The sequence below is a fragment of the Protopterus annectens genome, chromosome 7.part0 (assembly GCF_019279795.1).
Source record: "Protopterus annectens isolate FY-2018-M chromosome 7.part0, PAN1.0, whole genome shotgun sequence".
NCBI classification, from domain to species: Eukaryota; Metazoa; Chordata; order Ceratodontiformes; family Protopteridae; genus Protopterus; species Protopterus annectens.
Window position 1 is genome coordinate 1051115504 of NC_056739.1, and position 19694 is coordinate 1051135197.

The window sequence follows — 19694 nt, forward strand, 5'->3', positions numbered from 1 at the left end:
TGGGTGTTTCCTTACTTGGATGACTGGCTCCTCACCACTCCCACCAGGCATCAACTTATTTGGGCAAGAGACATTGCCTTAGATCTATGTTTCCAACTGGGCATTGTGATAAATTCAGAAAAGTCTGCTTTATTGCCATCGCAGCGTACAGTGTTTATAGAGCAGACTTGGACACGGTCAGCATGTCCCTAAAGCTCCCTCCAGAAAGAGTGCTTACCCTACGGCAACAAATTGTGGCTCTCCTGTCAAGACAAAAATTGCCAGCATCGCAGATTCTCAAGTTGCTCAGCACTATGGCAGCAGTGATTATTGCAATACCCCTAGCGAGATCTCGTATGTGCATTCTTCAGTGGCTGCTATTCACACAGTGGAGATTTCAGGACTTACCGATGAATCACCCAGTTCTGATAGCCAACTCTTGCAAGGACAATCTTCGGTGGTGGCTAATGTCCGAGACTGTGACTATGGGACATCCATTTGTCTTCCCAGCTCCAGTTGCAACAGTGACCACGGATGCCTCCCTGATTGGTTGGGTTGGGGGGGGCATTATCAGGGACAGACAGCCCAAGGTACATGGCAGGCTTTAGAGGCTCATTTGCACATAAACGTCCTAGAGATGAGAGCAGTTCTTTTAGCATTGCAGTCCTTTTAAGAGTCTATTCCTCTAGGCACGATTGCGATTTAGTCAGACAACATGTCTGTAGTCTGGTGCATAGACAAGCAAGAAGGAACCAAATCTTACCCCGATGTCGAGAGGCTGTAAGATTATGGAAATGGGCAGAGTCTACCCAGCGCTTTCTGATAGCAATGCACATCCCGGGAAAATCCAACGTGATAGCGGACAGGCTCAGCAGAGCTATTCTGTTGCCTCACGAGTGGTCTCTCAAGAAATAAGTAGTGGAAGTGATTTTCTGCAGATGGGGCCAGCCTTGCTGCGACCTTTTTGCTACCCCCACAAACACCAAGTGCAGCAACTACTTTGCCCTGATCCCTCAACAGGGACAACCCCCGAGGGACGTACTCGTCCACGATTGGCCTCTGGGACTCCTTTATGCTTTCTCTGCATTTCCACTGATTCCCAAAGTCTTGCAGAAAGCCAGTTTTCTTGGCAGGACACTTACTTTAATAGCCCCATATTGGCCTCGCCAAATTTGGTTCCCCTTTCTGAAGCCTCATCTACTGGAGGAGCCTTGGATCCTGGACCCAGTGCCGGATCTGTTGGCCTACTCGTCAGGACCTCTCCAGTCCATCAAACTGACAGCTTGGCTGCTCCAATTCCCAGAATAGCCAAGTTCCAGAATTTATCAGAAGAGGCTCGGCATATTCTCTTGTCTTCATACAAATCTTCAACCAGGAAACTTTATCTCAGTAAGTGGAAAAGGTTTTCCATCTAGGCTCAGCAAAATAACATTGACCCTTTTCTGGCTTCCATTTCGGATATTTTGGAATTTCTGACAAAACTGTTCAGTGAAGGAGCTGCAGCAGCAACTATTCGAGTGCAACTGGCTGCTATTTCTAATTTTCATACAAGTGCATCTGAAAATGGTATTATATCCAACAAGTTGGCTAAGGCTCTTTTGAAGGATACGATGTACTTAAAACCACTGATCAGATCTCCAAATGCTCCATGGAGTTTGAACCTAGCCCTGTCCAAGATTATTCTCCAGCCCTTTGAACCTGCCTCTTCTTGTGAGCTGAAATATCTTGCTTGGAAAACCATTTTCTTGGTGGCCATTACATCAGCACGCAGAATTTCAGAGTTGCAAGCCCTTTCTATTAAGCAGCCTGTTTCCCTCAGGACGAATCCGTCGTTCTTACCAAAAGTTTTTTCCGAATTCGCAGTTAATCAGACTATTGAATTACCTGTTTTCTTTCCCAATCACTCAAATCAGTTGGAATATATGCTTCACAAACTTGACGTTCATAGACAACTTTGTTTCTATTTGGACAGGACAAAAGACCATAGAAGGGCTGATCAGCTGTTTGTCTCCTTCTCAAATTCTAGAAAAGGTACAACGGTATCCAAATCTACCTTGTCTAAATGGCTCTCTGATTGTATATCCTTTATTTACCGTGAAGCAGGTATTGCATTACATGACAAAGTCAGAGCTCATTCTACAAGAGCAGTTTCTACTTCTGTAGCCTTTTTGACCAGGCTACCTCTTGATTCAATTTGTGCAGCTGCCACCTGGTCAAAGCCTCATGCCTTTATATCTCACTACAAAGTAGATAAGGCCTGTAGGGACAGAGCTTCATTTGGGTCTACTGTCCTTGAGCAGGTACTCCCGTGAGCCACCGTTGATTATGGTGCTGGGGACACTTCCCATCAGTAAGAATGAAGGCGAGATTGAACAACTTCACATAAAGTTATGTACTTACCATAACGTTCCATGTGATTTGTTCTTCTTGCTTTCATTAGTATGAGCCCCCCCTCCACCTACCCCCATCCAATGTCTGGAAGTTCGAGAGGTTCTATCTTGGTTTTGGTTCTCCTGAGGAGTTTCCTCTCACCAGTGGTCTGTATGATTTCCTCGAAATCTGGGGTAGGTTTTACGCTTGTTGGCAGCAAACAAGATCTGGGGAAAGTAGAGGTGCATTGAAGGATAGGGCTTTGGCCTCGAGTGGTTAGAGACCTCGAGCTTTGCAAATAAGCCGACTCTGAGAAGAGGATTTGCTCCAAACCCATCAGTAATAACAAAGGCGAGAAGAACAACTCACATGGAACGTTATGGTAAGTACATAACGTCTTTTTCATCCACATCTCCATTATGAATGCAAGGCCTTGTCTCTCTCAGTGAGTCAAAGATAATCCGAGGCTTGTTGTAGATGGAGCTTGCATTCATATACAGAGCATTACATGGGAACAAAGGACAGGTCCCTCTAACCTTTACGAGCTGACAATCAGGAACCACAGGACAGCACAGAGTAAAGAGGAATGGATCTTAATTTGTTATTTGGAGCAAACAAGTCCACAATAGGTAGCTAAACATTCAAACCAGTAAAATAAATAAGCATACTTGACATGATGCTGTATGCGTAGCAGTGATGCAATCAATCATGTAATACATTTCTGTTCTCTAAAATTCATGTAATTATGTATATGTCTATATATATATATATATATATATATATATATATATATATGTATATATACATATATATGTGTGTATATATATATATATATATATATATATACACACACACACACACACACACATATATGAATAAATGTAACATGTCAAAAGTATATAGAACACGTAAAAAAATGTAAATAAATATTTCAACTACTTAAAAACATTTAAGTAAATTACTATCATTCATTATAGCTATTTTTTAAAAATTAATATAAAAAAGCAATGATATTAATTTAAAACAATGAGAATTCTTTAACCTGAAGCTGCATAGAGTATTTCTAAAGTGCAAGTGTTCTAGTTTAGCCTGCCTTAATTTTAGAATGCTGTTGATGTATGCATTCTCGTTTAATCCTGCTTTTAAGCAGCAATAAGTTTAAATTGCCAGATCCATTCTCTTCTGAGGTTTGTTAGCTGTTTCTCTATTATAAAAAATTGAAACCTCTTAAAAATAAGACCTTCTGTAGCATATTTACTAAGAACATTAGTAGTGTCTTTTTTTAGTAAGGGCCCTTATATGTTCATAAATAAGTTTGTATAAGCTGCCTTTTTATTTTACCAACATGGGATGATTCGTACTGGAGGCAACTGGCCAAATAGACATCACCACTATTTGCAATTATACTGCTATCGAATGCAGATAATTAATAACCGAGACATTTGTTGTACCAGGAATGCATTTAAAACAACCACACCAAAAATCCCTATTGCAGTGCATCTGAGGTATACTACTAGTGTTGATCTCTTAAATTCATTAAACATTTTTCTTTTTAAGCACAAACTGGTTTCATTACTCAGTCCATCCATAATATCTTCACTTTTTTCTGATGATGACTTAGTGTCAGTGGAGTCATAAGTCAGAATAAAGGCTTTATTTTTGTCACTCATCTTATTACCCATAAGGAAGCTGTATGCATGTTGAATAAAACCGGTTGAAAACCCATTGCCATTTTTGTTTTGTTTTGATTTTCTAAGAGATGTTTAATAGTTCCCTAGGATAATCTCTCTCCTTCAAATACTACCTGTAAGAAAAGATTTTTTGTTTTTTATGGTTTTCATCTCTCATCGTTCACATTTATATTTGGAAAATGGTGAAATGATAAACTGTGCTGTGAAAACTTGCAGGTAAGCCATCCTACAGGCCTGTGTGCTGTGATCACTTCTTTTGAGATTGTTCAGGTGTAAAAATGGTAAACTGGCTCTGAATAACCAAATATGCTTTTTGCAAACTGGGTAGCGTAATTACTTTAATAATGGTCAATAAAAAAGATTATTATTACAGAATAAATGGTCGCCTCGTGTGTGTGTGTGTGTATATGTGTGTGTGTGTGTACGTACATATATGTATATACATACATACAGTGTATGTATGTGTGTGTGTGTGTGTGTGTGTGTATATATATATATATATATATATATATATATATTAATAACACAGATGGTCAAAGTTTTAATAGTGTCTCAGGCTCTGGAAGAGCTAGGCAGAATGTTTGGAAGCAGAAAACTGTAGCATTCCCATCCTGGGAAAGGAGTGGTGGCTGCAGTCAGAACTCTTTCTTGTTGCTTGAGAATTTCTACTTGTGGAATTGTAATAAAATTGAAGTAATCTTTTTTTTTTTTCTGCTTTAAGGTAACAGCACTTCTAGATCTTGTTCATAGTTGCATTAAAAACTCACCTGAAGCTTCTGCCCTCTATTATGATGAAATGGCTAACGTGGTGTTGAAGGATAACCTGGCTCCACAAATAATGGTGAGTGTCTCTGTCCAAGAGGTAAGAGGTGATTAAGGTTAATTTTTAGCCTTTACTGCAAAAACAAGCTGCTAAAGATTCTCCTGTACAATCATTAAAATGACACAGTGACTCTTGGTTCTTCAAATGAGATTCTCCTTTGTTGTGCAATCTTGTCAGAAGCATTTTGAAAAATAAAAATCTGTTAAGATCTATGTTAAGCTCGGAGCTCTACCTGCTGGTTTGATTAGGTGAAAGCTGTTTGGACACGCGTCTAAATTGGTTTGGTGGTATCAGTACAATATACACACAAGGGAGAGCCTTGGTGTATTGCACTGATCATAGGCGCTTCCAGGTGCTAGGACAAAAATATTCAGGAAATAAAAAATGTTCATATCAGAGGCCATATTAGTCTCATATGGGTCTTCATTTCTGACTACTAATCACAACACCATTTAAGTATTTTTGTTAGCATGCATCTTTTTCTCTTCTGTTGCCGTAAGTTACTTGTTTATGTACTTTTTCCATTTATCTTAGCTCCCCCCAGTAGCAAGGTAAGTTATTGTCAACTGTTTTCTGCTTACCTATACCACGTATGGTGCTGTTTTGTGTAGCTTCTAAATCTACTCTTTCTTTGATGCTATCGACAATAAAGTCTTCTGTATTTGTTTATCTCAGATCTCTGTGCATGACAATTTAGCTTATTGTCTTGCAAACCCTTTATTCTTCTCTGTCCTCAACAACTGTAGCTTGGCAATTTTGGGCAAGAGCAAAAGGGTTAGCAGCAATTATCCATGTTAGGCTGGAATTTTCGGTTGCTGTCTGATCCTCTCTTCTTGGTAGTCAGCAAGCCCAGTGTGTGCATGGCTCGAGAGTAGTGCATGTTTTGGTAAGAAAAGTGCTTCCCTGATTTACATTAAATACTATATTGGTTGAGGGCAGAAGGAGATAGATTGCCACTCCACTGCCTGACTTCCTGTTGATTATCAGAACACTTTTTCTATCTGTTTCCCGCACAGTCAGTCCATTTGTTTTCTCAAAAGGCAAGAGCCAACCAAGAGAGGTCATCATTGAGAACCAAGATGCACTCCTCCAAAACAGGAAGCCAAGCTGATGGTCCCCTGCCATTAATAAACTCTACAACAGAAGGAAGAAACTGTTGCAGAAAAAGGTGAAATCCCTTATTAGCCTCAACAAAAAGTTGAGCTCCCTCATCAAAACCTCTAAAGCCAGCTATGAAGGCAGAATCATGGCAGACACTAAAAACTACCACAAAGCCTTCTATAGTTATATCAAGAATCTCCACGGCAATACCTGGGTTTGCTCTGAGTTACTGCACAATGGTACCGCCTATACTGAGCCAACAGATATTGCCAACATACTGGCCAACAGATTCATTGCCAACTTTACCCCTCTCCTGAACCAATCACAATTATGGAGGAATGCCAGGCACTCAGCATTACTGCAGCACAGGTTACAGCTGCATTGTCCAAGGCCAAGTGTACAGCTTCCATGGGACCCAACAATATCCCTGGATGTGTTCTACATGAATTACAAAGTGAACTGGCACCACATCTGGGATCCCTGTTCAATCACAGCCTCATCTCAGGCTTTATCCCTACCAAATGGTGCACTGCTACAGTCATCCCTCTCCATAAAGGGAGAGCAACTACAGACCCTGGGGAATTATTGCCCCATTAGCCTGACTAGTCTGATATGTAATGCTATGGAGCACATCATCATGGACTTAATTAACAAGGATGAAGGGAATCTCCAAATTCTAGATCCCACACAATTTGGTTTTCTGAAAGGTTGATCATGTCTGCTCAACCTGGTTGACTTCTTTGAGTCAGTCACCAGAGCTGTGGATGAGGGCAAGGCAGTTTGTACAGCCTATCTTGATCTGGCCAAGGCCTTTGATACCATTCCCCACTCAGGAATTATTGATCTTCTTCTTCTTTCGGCTTTTCCCAGCAGATCATCTGTCCGCTCATGATTGGCAGTGAAGTTTTACTGTGTCGAGTTGCCAGCCCGGTGCCCAACCTTCCACAGAAGGCACACACATGCACACACTCACACCTAGGGCCAATTTGGAGTGTACAATCCACCTACTGCATGTCTTTGGGATGTGGGAGGAAACTGGAGCACCCGGAGGAAACCCACACGACCACAAGGAGGACATGCAGACTCCGCACAGAAGGCACCCCAGCCGAGAATCGTACCAGAGAACCTCTTGCTGTGAGGCGGCAACGCTAACCGCTGCACCACCATGGCCGCCCACTCAGGAATTATTGATAAACTCACCAAACAAGGCATCAACCCCTATATCACTAGGTAGATTGCAAAGTGGCTCACAGATAGAACCCACAGTGTGAAAGTAACAGACTCCAAGTCAGACTGCTGACCAGTCACGAGTGGAGTCCCACAGGGATCGATCCTGGATCCTCTCCTGTTTGGCATCTACTTCTCAGCAGTCTAGGCAAACATGGAGGGACTCTGCCTGACCAAGTTCACAGACGACTGCAAGCTGGGAGGCATTATTAACTCCCCATGTGATGTAGACATCCTACAGAAAGGCCTCACTGAGACCAATGACTGGTGTCGAAACCATGGCCTTAAGCTTAATGCCAAAAAATGTGTCGTCATCCCCTTTAGGAAAAACTCAGTTCCCACTAATTACCACATCGATGGGGAGCCCACTGAACACTGAAGGCATTATATATATAAGAGATCTGGGGACACAGGTTGACAGCAACCTCTCCTTCGACCACCATATTGCCACTGTGGTCAGAAAGTCCTTCTATGTGGCACATCTCATTACCAAGGGTTTTGCATCCAGGAAGAAAAAGGTCATCATCTCTCTCTACTCTTCCCTCATTAGGCCCATCATAGAGTATAATGACCCATTTGGCATGTACCTCACTAGACACAGGCAACAGCTGGAAAGGCCACAAAAGTATCTCACGAAGAGGATCCTAGGCCTTAAACACATGTCCTGCACAGACAGACTCACAAAACTCCGGCTATTCTCTGTCTCTTCTCTACTAAGAGGCAATCTCTGCTTGACTTACAAAGCCATGTCTACCCAGCTGTGTTAGAAATGCTGCAGATAAAGAAATCCCAATCCCTCTGCACCACACGCTCCAGAGGCCTCAACCTCATTACCACATTCAACAGATTATGCTGGAGGGACAGGCTCATAACCCAGAGACTGCCCATGCTCTGGAATAGACTTCCCATACATGTCAAGCAGAGCACCTCACTTGGCCCTGTTCAAGAGAAATCTTGATGAGTGGATGGGAAATAGAAAGTTTACCCTTGAGGTCACTCCAGTGGCTCTACTTGATAGAGGCGCTGGGAACTAATGTTGTGCGGCATAATGCCAGGGCACTTCTATGGGCTAGGATGGTAAAGGCTCCAGGGCCATTAGCCTAGTACACACCTATGAACCTATAAGACTTGATCTATTGCCCTCACCTGGGATAGACAAACCAACATCAACTTCTTACTCCAATCTTTCCATGACCAGATTTTTTGACACAAGAGCTCACTATTCAAACTTTGGTTGCAGTCAGAGCTGTGTTCCTCTGTGCTGCTGAACTGGTTGCAAATCTGTCACTTTACCCAGGCCAAGCTCTGCCTGACATACATGTGTAATTTTCTACCAGCCTGTGTTGCCCCCATGTTTACTGTAATGACTAATTCTTTTTCTTTGCTATTCATCTTTTGTCCTAGCATTGTATAGACACACTGCAGTTTTCTGACTTGGACAAATAATGATTCTAAGACCCTATCTCACTGTGCTTTCCAGTTGTGGAACTTCTTGCCTCCCACCATTTGAGCCTCTGTGCTGAAATCTCAATTCTCTGCCCCTATTCATTGTGTGTGCTTTGCCATCAAATATCAGTTACCCCTTCTATGATATTATTGTGCACAATGCAGGCTTGCCACACTTTTATTGCTGGTTTATTTATGTTGTTGTTACTTTTTATTTACCATCCGAAACTCACTGAGCATAAGTACCACTCTTCAGAAGTGAGCTGGGAGCTTTGGTCTGTTTATGAGTTGCTGAAATTTTGCACTTCCAAACTGAATCAAACCATAGAGTCTGTAAAAAGAATATATGGTAGCTTATTGCGTAATCTTTCCACTCCTGTGTACAACACTTTCCTCTATAAAGATGCATCATTTATTTCTTAATCTTCCTCTAATGCTCCAACTATACAGCTTTGCAAGCTGCATCCTTCTTGTTACAGCCGTCATCATCAACCCCACATTTTCCCATTATTTGCATGAGGTGGGGTGTTGTGCAACTATTGCCATCTTTCTTGACTCATTGCAAGTCTCATACCAACTTTGTTGGTGACGCCTGACTGTTGCACTCTGTCCATCTCTTTGCTAGACACCCTTGTTTCCTTTATTCCTTCATCCTGTGACTTCCAAAGTTTCTTCACTAGGTTGCCTTCTTTCCTGCACATGTGCCCAAACCACCATAATCTGTATTGTTTGACCTTCTTTGCATTTGGAGCTACTTTGGCTTCTGCACTGAGTTCCTCATTTCATCTGCCTCACAGTTTGCACCCTACCGCCTATCTTGGCCACTTCTTTACTATCACCTTTAGCCTTCTCATATGCTCTGCCTTCACTGCCCAGGTTTCTGTACCATACAGTAGTACTGCTTACACCACTGCTTTGTGTACCTTACTTTTCAGTTTCTTTGGCATTCTTCTCTCATGTACTGCTTCTGATGCTCTGTGCCAGTTGGTTGCAGTCCCTCTGATTTTAGCTTTAACTTCATCGTTCATACTTCCCTTCTCCTCCCAGATACTTGAAGCTGTTAAACTGTTCCACTATTTTCCCTTCTGTCTAATTTTTCAGCTTCTTCTGATTTCCTCCATTTGCTGCCACGACAACCATCTTGCTTGTACTCAGTTTCATCCCATGTGCCTTCAGTCTTGCATTCTATTCTCCTACTGTTGTTAATAGTCTGTTTATAATTGTCTGTAAATAGCAGCTGTTTGCTAATATAGTCCACCCCCCAAAATGAACAGCAGAGCTCTCAGAGCTGAACCCGGATGCACACATTCTCCCACCAAAAAATTCCTCTGTGAGTCCAAACGTAGTTTATATTTGTTTCCTTGGGTCCTTCTACATAGCCTGCTCTGCATATACCAATTTTTCTGGAATTTCAAACCCTAATAGGACTGTGCAAATCAGCTTGCTTGTTATCTTCTTTCTGTTTTCCAAGTTAGTAAATGGGTTTACTTGAAGATGTCAAAGCTGACTTTATCATGGGATATTTCGTCATACCTGAGCTTAACAAATTTAAGAACAGCAATGAATTTTGTAGTAGAATACAGCATGCATAAAAAATGCAGGCAGTGTATGGCACAAAACATACACAGACTGAAGAATATACTTGTTTTTGAAAGAAGATAAGGTTGTTTTACAGCTCCACACAGCCTGTGCTTAATTTTGACAACTTCAAAATTGCAAGATCTCAGTGAAGAGGAAATTACAACTATTTGAGATTTTACAGTACTAGAATTATACTTTATTCAGGAGATAGTTGCGGGGAGCGAAAAAAAGGGTTTGGAAGATGCATTGCACCTCCTTTTGAACTACTGCCTATTCAGTATTTTAATTGGTTAAAGTGACATAATGTTGATGAGTTCATACTTGCTAAAGTTATGTTTAGATCAACTGACTCAAGGGAATTGGATAATGCTTAAATTAGTTTTTTATTATGTACGATAGAAACAATAAAACAAATGCTTCCCAAATGTACTTGGATTCTACAGCAGACTGTAGCAACAAAGACAACTTTCTCATTTTATTTGCCAGTTTAAAACTCAGTTGACTGTCTCACCTTCATAAAAACGTGTCCAGATTTTCCCACATGTGGACTAATACAGTTCATATCCACTTCATCACAGTTATATGACAGTAGTCATAGTGACATTTTTCTGATCTCATTCTCACCATCCTTATGAACATGTGTATTTCCCTGTTCTTACTGCCAAACCCAAGTGGTGACTGTTGCCATTTCTACTCCATGATCTGTGAAATACAAAACACGATCTCCGGAACTAGTTGAGGGTTATTCCTTCCGTTGAGAAAGATCGTGTTCTTGTGGATCTTCTCACAAAAATCAGCTGTGCAGCTTTATATAATGTGTATGATGTCAGTATTGTTTTCGTGTCCTGTATCCACTTTTCTGCTGCCCATGCAAATCCAGATCTACTCCTTAATGTATTTAAGTGTCAGAGCTCATAGGTGGCACTGACTTGCCAAAGAAACAAAATAATTGCTGTTACTTGTGATAAAATGTTGTGTCATTAGAAAAAAAAAAAGTAATCTCTGGCCTTTGGCATCAGTCTTGAACAGGATGCAAGGACAACAGTAAAAGAAGCAGAATCCATCTGCCACAAAAATAACTGTAAAATATTGTGCAGAAATTAAACTGTTGCTAGACTAGTTTAAAAAAACATGCTTTATAAAACTCCTTTCTTTGAAAACTAAAGTATACTGAGAAATATAGTAACAGCTTTTCTAAATAACCAGTTAGTATCACCTTATGTTCTTCATAGTCACTGTTGCAGTACTAAGTTTTGGGAATTCCTGCCTGCAGGAGTTAGTGGTCAGCACAGATACCAGAGCATTTCACTCTCCTCCTACTGACAGATACCACTCTACAAAGAACTAATTGGTCTCTGCTATCTGCAGCTGTTTCTTGCCAAGTTGACGAGTGGAGAATGCTGTCAATAACGTTATTGGTCCTTCTGTTAAGCCTTAATGGGTAACCCTCCTTATACTGGTTATTCCTTTAACTGATTTTAATTGATGACAGTGAAGGTTAATTGCCTCATTCCTAGAAAGTAAATTCCAAACAAGGACTTCCACTCCTATTTTTTTTCGCTTGGGCCCAGAATATGGTATCTCTAGTTGTCAGTTTTGTGGATTTTTTTTAAATAAGATGAGGTATTAGATGAAAGGCCAATTCCCTTTAACAATACTTATCCGAAGGTGCTGCTAGGCCTGGGGATGCTTTGTCATCCACCAGTCCCCAGGCTGACATCCCTAAGAAGTGCAAGGAGAAGTGCCTGAAGGAAAAGGAGGTTAGAAAGGCCGAAGGCACCCTAGTAGTGTCTAACTCTGCACACCATCTTGTAGTTGCTGATGGTGATGAGGCATGTTTGCAGCCCTCTACTTCAGCAACCGTTAGGCCAAAGACCTCTGATGTAACACCCTAATAATGGGCGATTTCAACTACCCCACCATTAACTGGGATAACTACTCATGTACCAACTCCTTCGCTCAACGCTTTCTGGAATTCATAAACTCCAGTGCCCTGGATCAAATTTTCCACACCCCCACCAGGTGCAACAATATCCTAGATCTAGTCATTACCAATATGAGTAACCGGTGTTCCACACCTGAAGTCAACGCCTCATTGGTCCAATCCGACCATAAGCTAATTACCCTAGATATCCACATCCTGCCTCCACCCCCCAATTAAGGAAACCATGGTAAAAACTTTCTCCAAAGCCAACTTCATGCTTCTTAAGACAGAAGTGGTGAACTTCATGACACCCATGCAGATGGACAATACAGTTACGACTACTGAATCCTACACAATTGCACTTTGTAAGCACTTACATCAGTGCATGGATCGTGCTATCCCAAATAGAACCAAGACGCTATCCTCCAAAAAAGGAAGCCGATCTGGTGGTCCCCTGCCATGAACAAACTGTACAACAGAAGGAAGAAACTCTTGCAAAAGAGAGTAAAATCCCATGAGTGGATGAGCTCCCTGGTCAGCCTCAGTAAGAAGCTGCAATCCCTGATAAAATCCTCCAAAGCTAGTTACGAAAACAAAATCGCCACAGATTCTAAAGACAACCACAAAGCATTCTATAGCTATGTCAAGAATTTCACTGGCAACACTCAGATCTGCTCTGAGTTGCAGCACAATGGCACTAAATATACAGTCCCAACTGATATTGCCAACATCCTGGCAGATAGGTTCAGTGCTAACTTTACCCCCCTCTCACCCCCTAAAGAGCCCATCTCTATACCGGAAGAATGCAAAGTTCCTGTAATCACGGCTGCATAGGTAAAAACCACACGCTCCAAAGCCAAGAACGCAGCATCCATGGGACCAGACAACATCCCAGGCTGCGTTCTACACAAACTACAGAACGAACTGGCACCCCACCTAAGTACCATGTTCAGTCATAGCCTCACCTCAGGCTTTGTGCCTGCTGAATGGCACATAGCAACGGTTATCCCACTCCACAAGTGGGGAGCCACCATGGACCCCGGGAACTACAGCCCCATTAGCCTGAAGAGCCTGGTCTGCAAGGCCATGGAACGTATCATCATGGAACTTATAAATAAAGACATTGGTAATCTCCAAACTCTGGATCCCACCCAGTTCGGGATTGTAAAAGGCAGATTATGTCTCCTAAACCTGATAGACTTCTTTGAAGCAGTCACCAAAGCCGTAGACAAGGGTAAGGTGGTTCACACAGCCTATCTAGATCTTGCCAAGGCTTTCGACACCATCCCCCACTCTGGACTTATAGATAAACTCACTAAACTAGGTATAAATCCCTATGTCACAAGATGGGTTGCCAACTGGCTCACTGACAGAACCCACACTGTGAAAGTAGCAGACTCCAAATCCGACTTCAGACCAGTGACAAGTGGAGTACCACAGGGTTCAGTCCTGGGTTCTCTCCTGTTTGGTATCTACTTCTCTGAAATACAGGCTAACACAGAAGGTCTTTGGCTAACGAAGTTCGCAGATGACTGCAAACTAGGAGCCATAATCGAAACTCCTAACAATGTGGACATCCTACAAAAGGGCCTCACTGAGACAGATGCCTGGTGTCAAAGCCATGGCCTCAAGCTCAATGCCAAAAAGTGCATTGTCATCCCCTTTGGTAAAAACTCTGTACCCATGAACTACAACATAGGTGGTAGTATACTTAACACCAAAAGTGTGATAAGAGACCTTGGGACACAGGTGGACAGTAGTCTCTCCTTTGATGATCACATCACCACAGTAGTCAGGAAATCCTTCTACGTGGCACACCTCATCACAAAAGGTTTCTCATCCAGAAAAAGAGGTCATTGTTCCCCTCTACTCATCACTCATTAGACCCATTATAGAGTACAAACGCCCTTTTGGTATGTACCTCACAAGACATCTACAACAACTGGAGAAGCCGCAGAAATACCTCACAAAGACGATTACTGGCCTCAAACAGATGCCCTTCGCAGACCGTCTCAAAAAACTCCAGCTTTACTCCGTTTTATATCGCCTACTCAGAGGTGATCTCTGCCTAACATACAGAGCTATGTCAAACCCAGAGCTGTTGGACATGCTCCACTTAAAGAAATCCCAATCCCTCCGAGCTACACGCTCTAAGGACCTAAACCTTGTCACCATAATAAACAGAACATGCCGGAGGGATAGATTCCTGCCCCAGAGACTTCCCATACTCTGGAATAAACTACCCATCTATATCAAACAAAGCTCCTCATTAGCAGTCTTCAAGAAAAATCTTGATAATTGGATGGGAAATAGGAAATTCACCCCGGGGATCACCTCTGTGGCTCTGCTCGACAGTGGCACAGGAAAATAATTTTCTTGGGTGGCAAATGCCAGGGTACCTTTTTGGCTGGGCTTGTATAGGCCCTAGGGCCGATAGCCTAGTACCTACCTATGAACCTATAACCCCTAAGGAGGGTTCCATGTTGTCGGCCTCTTCTGTGACCTTGTGAGCTGGAACCAGGTGTGCATTGGTCAGGTCCAGGGTCACTCTGCAGACTCTGGCATCCAATGCATCTCCCTCCTTTCAAGAGCATGAGAACATAATCTCTCTGACTATACTAGTAGGAAAACTCCTTCAGGGGTTTGGTCAATGGTTACCTGTCTGCATTATGAGGCCTTACTCTCAGCTAGCAAACAAACGCAGGTCCCTTAAGCAGCCCTTCGACACAGGTCACATCACAGGACCTTGTCAGACTTGATCAGCAGTTCATGAATTTTATTAACTCTAAGCAGCTTTTCCTGGAAGAAGATCCTAAGGCAGGAACTTCCTCTGGGAGAAGGGACACCACCACCCCTACCCGCAGAGGGACTCTGGTTCCTATGATTCTGCTAAAGAGGAATTCGCTTATGAAGGGCTTCTTCCTTCACACCAATACCTCAGCTCAGATTCTAAAGGCACCTTGTTCTCAGCTTCCTGAGTTTTTTTTTCTGGGAGGCACACTACAATAAAATGAATGAGTCTGTCACCTGAGAGTTGAGAGTTCTTACAGGCTCAGAGCAATTACAGAAGATGTCAGAGCCTGCCTGAATTCAGATCTTTCTCTATGCCTCTCAGGGTATGTTAAAGCAGCACTCCTCAATGCATCCTTGAACACGGAGTTCTTCTTTGGACCCCCTGCAGTGAAAGTATTCCAGAAGTGGATACAAAGGAGAAGGCAATGACTTCTGTCAAAGAACTCTACCTTTCCCCACCATTTAGATATAATAGAAAACATCCTGCCATATCTTGGCCTGTTCCTTCTTATCAAGACAAACCCAAACCGCTCGGAGATAAGGTGGCAACATGACTCCCAGACTAGATCTGGAGGATCCAAACACCCAGGAGCCAATAGAGAGCAGCTACTACTATTCCAAGCACCTTCCCATTCTAAAAGTCCCTTCGCAACCTCCAGTACCCCCTCAGAACATAAGGAGGAGGCTTTCCCTCTTTTGTAGTGCTTGGCAATATATCGTGCAAGACAAATGGGTATGTCAAACCACCAGGAAAGACTATTCGTTACAACTCTGAAGGATTACTCTATTCTTAGGGATTTCACCGGTTCACAAGCAAAAAAATGTATTTCGTGCTTAATCAGACTCAAAAGTTTTTGTAGTAATGATTCATTTAGCCAGTGTCACCTAAACAGGTGGACATACTTACAAAGTCTTCCTTGCTGTCAGGAAAGAGGGATATGGAGATCCATTTTGGACTTTTCTGGACTGAATACATTTCTCATGATCCCCAAGTTCAAGATGCTTATTTTACACAAACTACTACTACCTCTCCTACCTCTCCTTATGCCGTTGGCATGGATGGTAACCCTGGACTTAAAGAAATCCTACCTTCAGATTCCAGATGCACAGAAACACAGGAGTGTCCTATACATCATAGTAGAGTGGTTCCCACTTCTAGTTGTGTGCCTTATGACTTGATTTAGCTACTGCACCCAGAGTTTTCACTAAATGTCTATCATCTATCATTGCCTTTTGCAGGAATAAGGGGGTCCACATTTACTCTTACTTGGATGTCTGTCTGTCTGTTCAAGCAGCATCTATTGAGGCACTCCATAGAACAATGCAGATCACTGAGGAATGTTTTCCGAAGGTAGGACTTAACCTCAGTATTCAAAAAATCCCACCTCTGCTATGTCAAACGGGTTACCTTCCTCTGGAAAGTGGTAAAATCGTTCCAACAGAAAGCCTTTTGCCATAGGACAAGATCTGCACATTAAAAAACTTACTTCCAAAAAGATATATAGCCAGGAAGCCACTTCAGCCAGAGACTTGCTCAGGCTTCTGGGACATGTGACATCTTGCATTTTTTTGGTTTCCCTGGCAAAACTACATCAGGAAAGTATAATGGTTTCTAAAAGAAATTGCTGGTCCAAGCACCAGTAACCTCTAGAGATGTGTATCCCTCTCCTGACTGTTTAAATATGGATATTTTATAGTGAGACCAGAGCATCTCAAAAAAAAAAGGAGGCCCTGCAAAATTATGACCTGAAGACAGTTAGACCTATTATGGGGTGCTTACTTAGCAAATCTAAGAGTACAAGGAACTTGGGACAAGGGTATGGCAAAACAACAGGCAAAACAACACATAAACGTAAAATAAATGAAGGCAGTCATTGTAGATGCAAAACCTTTCAAAAACACTAGAAGACCAAGTCCCTTAAAAATTCATACAGGCAATACAGTCATGGGAGGGCCCATGCCTACCTCTTATACAGGCTAGCTATGGAACTCTGGGATCTGGCTCAAGTGCTGCAGCTAATTCCCATAGCCTCTAGCATTCCAGGACAACAGAGCTTCCTGACAAATGACCTGAGCAGAACCCTTCTAGAGCCAAATGAATGGATGCCAGAAAGAAATATCTCTTGCTCTGTTATATCTGTGGGGTATGCCAGAGAACTTGTTTACATCCATCCAGGAAAGACAAATGAAACAGCTCTACACCAGAACCCCCAGAAAGGGGCGAGGAAGATGGACACCTTCTGCTGCACAAGACTTTAATTTTTTTTTATGTTTTCCCTCCATTACTCCTTATCTGCAGAGCACTTCAGAAAGTTTGGGAAGTTGGGTCAAAGATCATAATCGTCCTTCTGGTTTACTACCTGCCAGCAGTGGGAAAATCAGTCTTTTGTCTCTCTTTGCCAGACCCTTATTCACAGAGCAAAGGAGCCTGTAATTCACATAGATCTCTTAACATTGAACCCTACAAGCTGGACGTTGTGTTCTTAATCCACAACAGGCATTTATTTTCAGAGGGCTTGGTCTATTTTTGAGAGAAGCCTCTCTCTGAGCCTGATGCCTCTGCTTCAGTAATGATGCTCACCTGGAAAAAAAAACACTTTTACTAGCCTTGAAGTTAGCTAGACATATCTCTAAAGTGAAAGCATTCATATAACGAGTCATTCATGATCTTTTATAAAGACAGGATAACTCTCAGGACCTATCCATCCTTTATTCCTAAGATGTTTATCAGAGCTTTCATTCAGTCAGGCCATTCACTTTTCTAGCTTTTTTCTCCAAACCCACAAAACAATGCGGAAATTAGCCTTCATACTGGCTATTCACAGACAAATGAGGTTCTATTTGCCAGAACCAAATTACCTAACAGGAAAGACCACCTCCTAGTCTCTTTTGCAGAGGGTAAGAAAAGGAGACTGTGAATAAGCCAATCATCTCTAAATGGATTTACAATTGCATTATTTTTTGCTGCTCCTACCATGGAAAACTAATTCCAGTGACCATTAGAGCTCATCCTACTAGAGCCTCACTAATGCCTGTCTGGCTCAATCATAACCTGTCTTGGCTGTCTTTTGAGGAAATGAATGGACTGACTGTGCAAGCGAAAGAGAGAAAGTTCTAATCAACAGGAAGTCAGGGGACGAGGGGCATTCTATCTCCTTTAGCCCTCAGACAATATAGTATTTCATGTAAATCAGGGAAGCACTTTTAGTAACTTTCCTCTGCCGAGTCATGGCTGAAAATTTTCCTTTGGAGAACGTTTACAAAGTTATCAAATAAATAGATGAATGAATGGCGTAAATGAATGAGTGAGTTTGTGCTTTTGCAGCTATAACCCCAAATGTCCTTGCATAACACACTGTTGCATATTCATAACCTAAGGGATCTCCTGTCAACGATAGCCCAACATCCGGCCAGTATACCAAAGCTTTTAGAACTTACAGGTATCGTATGTCACACATGCTCTCCCCACGCAAGGCATAGGGCATGAAAAGGTGACGTGAACCCACATACTCTGAACTTCTTTGCCACATTTGAACGTTCTTGTGCTGTGCTGGTCACTCAGCCAGGTTTCAGATAAGTGCCCTGTTGGGGTTTCTTCTTATCTTTCCATTTTTTTATTTAGTGGTGTTGGGTTCATGTCATCCAGAATGGGGAAATGTCAGTGTGGGAGGCAGATTCCACATAAAGACCATCATGACCAGTGTCTTTTCTGTTTTGGGGCTTTCCATGACCATAAGCAATGTTCTACCTGCAGGTTTTTATCCCTAAGACCCTTCAGAGTCATGTGTCCTCTTTATTTATTGGTTTCAAAAACCAGCATCTTAAGCTGCTGGTTCAAGGTGCTATGGTGAATCTTCTCATCCTGAGGGTCAGACATCTGGTAAGAAAAAAGCCAAGAAACTTAAGTCTGATACGGCTATTCCATGATATCTGTCTCGAGGCTAGTGAAGGCCCAGAAAATCATCCAGTGGGCCTCTGATTCCCGTCTCATCCCCATCACAGGATGGCATGTTTCTGACTTCTTGCACATCCTCAGAGTCTTTACAAATGTCTTATCCTGACATTGAGAGGAAACCTTGGCTGATTATCCGAGGGACTGAGAGGGATTCTGCAGATCTTAGGGTGGTGATTCCTACTATGCTTACTGAATGTCGCCAGGGGTCTGACCCCCAAGGGTGTTTTGTGCAGACGTCCCATAGAAAACAAAACAGCATATTTCTCCTGTAGTTAAGGATCCCTGACATGAATGGCAGGATTTTAAGTTATTCAGTGCTTTGATGGCCTTAACGCTTCCTCAAGGGGTGTCTGCCTGCCTCTCCCTTGTCTTTCACTCCTCTTAAAAGCCCCAGGGAGCTAGATTCTTCAGATGAGGATCTGGATTCTGGGCTAGAATCTCTGGCTTATTCTTCTCAAAATCCTTCTCCCTTGAACTATGGTTCAGAGGAAGAGGATTCTATCAGTCCAGATTCCCCTTTGGAGGAACTCTACTTTGGGGATACTGTTGCCTGCATAATGGTGTTTTTTTAAGTGGGATTGTTCTCAAGTCTGTGACATTCAGAAAACTTACTATGAGCTCCTCCAGATGGAGTATAGTAAGCCACTGGCTGTTCTCTGTGCTCTTGCTGCCCTCCTAAATATCTATTCAGCACCTTCTGTGGCCCCTGATTCTCCGCCTTCAGCACCCAAGAAACTTGATAGATTTTGCAAAGTGCCTGATGAGTGTAAAGTGCTTTATAAATTCCCTTCTGCTGATCCTTCT

At 42.3% G+C, this 19694-nt stretch overlaps 1 protein-coding gene across 3 annotated transcripts in view; it reads left to right on the top strand.

The window, feature by feature from the left end:
• FANCD2 (FA complementation group D2) overlaps positions 1–19694 on the top strand; it is a 1694389-nt gene that overhangs the window by 746777 nt on the left and 927918 nt on the right. For all 3 annotated transcript variants that reach the window (XM_044077594.1, XM_044077597.1, XM_044077595.1), the window contains exon 21: positions 4762–4881. In XM_044077594.1, coding sequence (XP_043933529.1) covers positions 4762–4881 — 120 coding nt within the window. The remainder of the gene's footprint in view (positions 1–4761; positions 4882–19694) is intronic.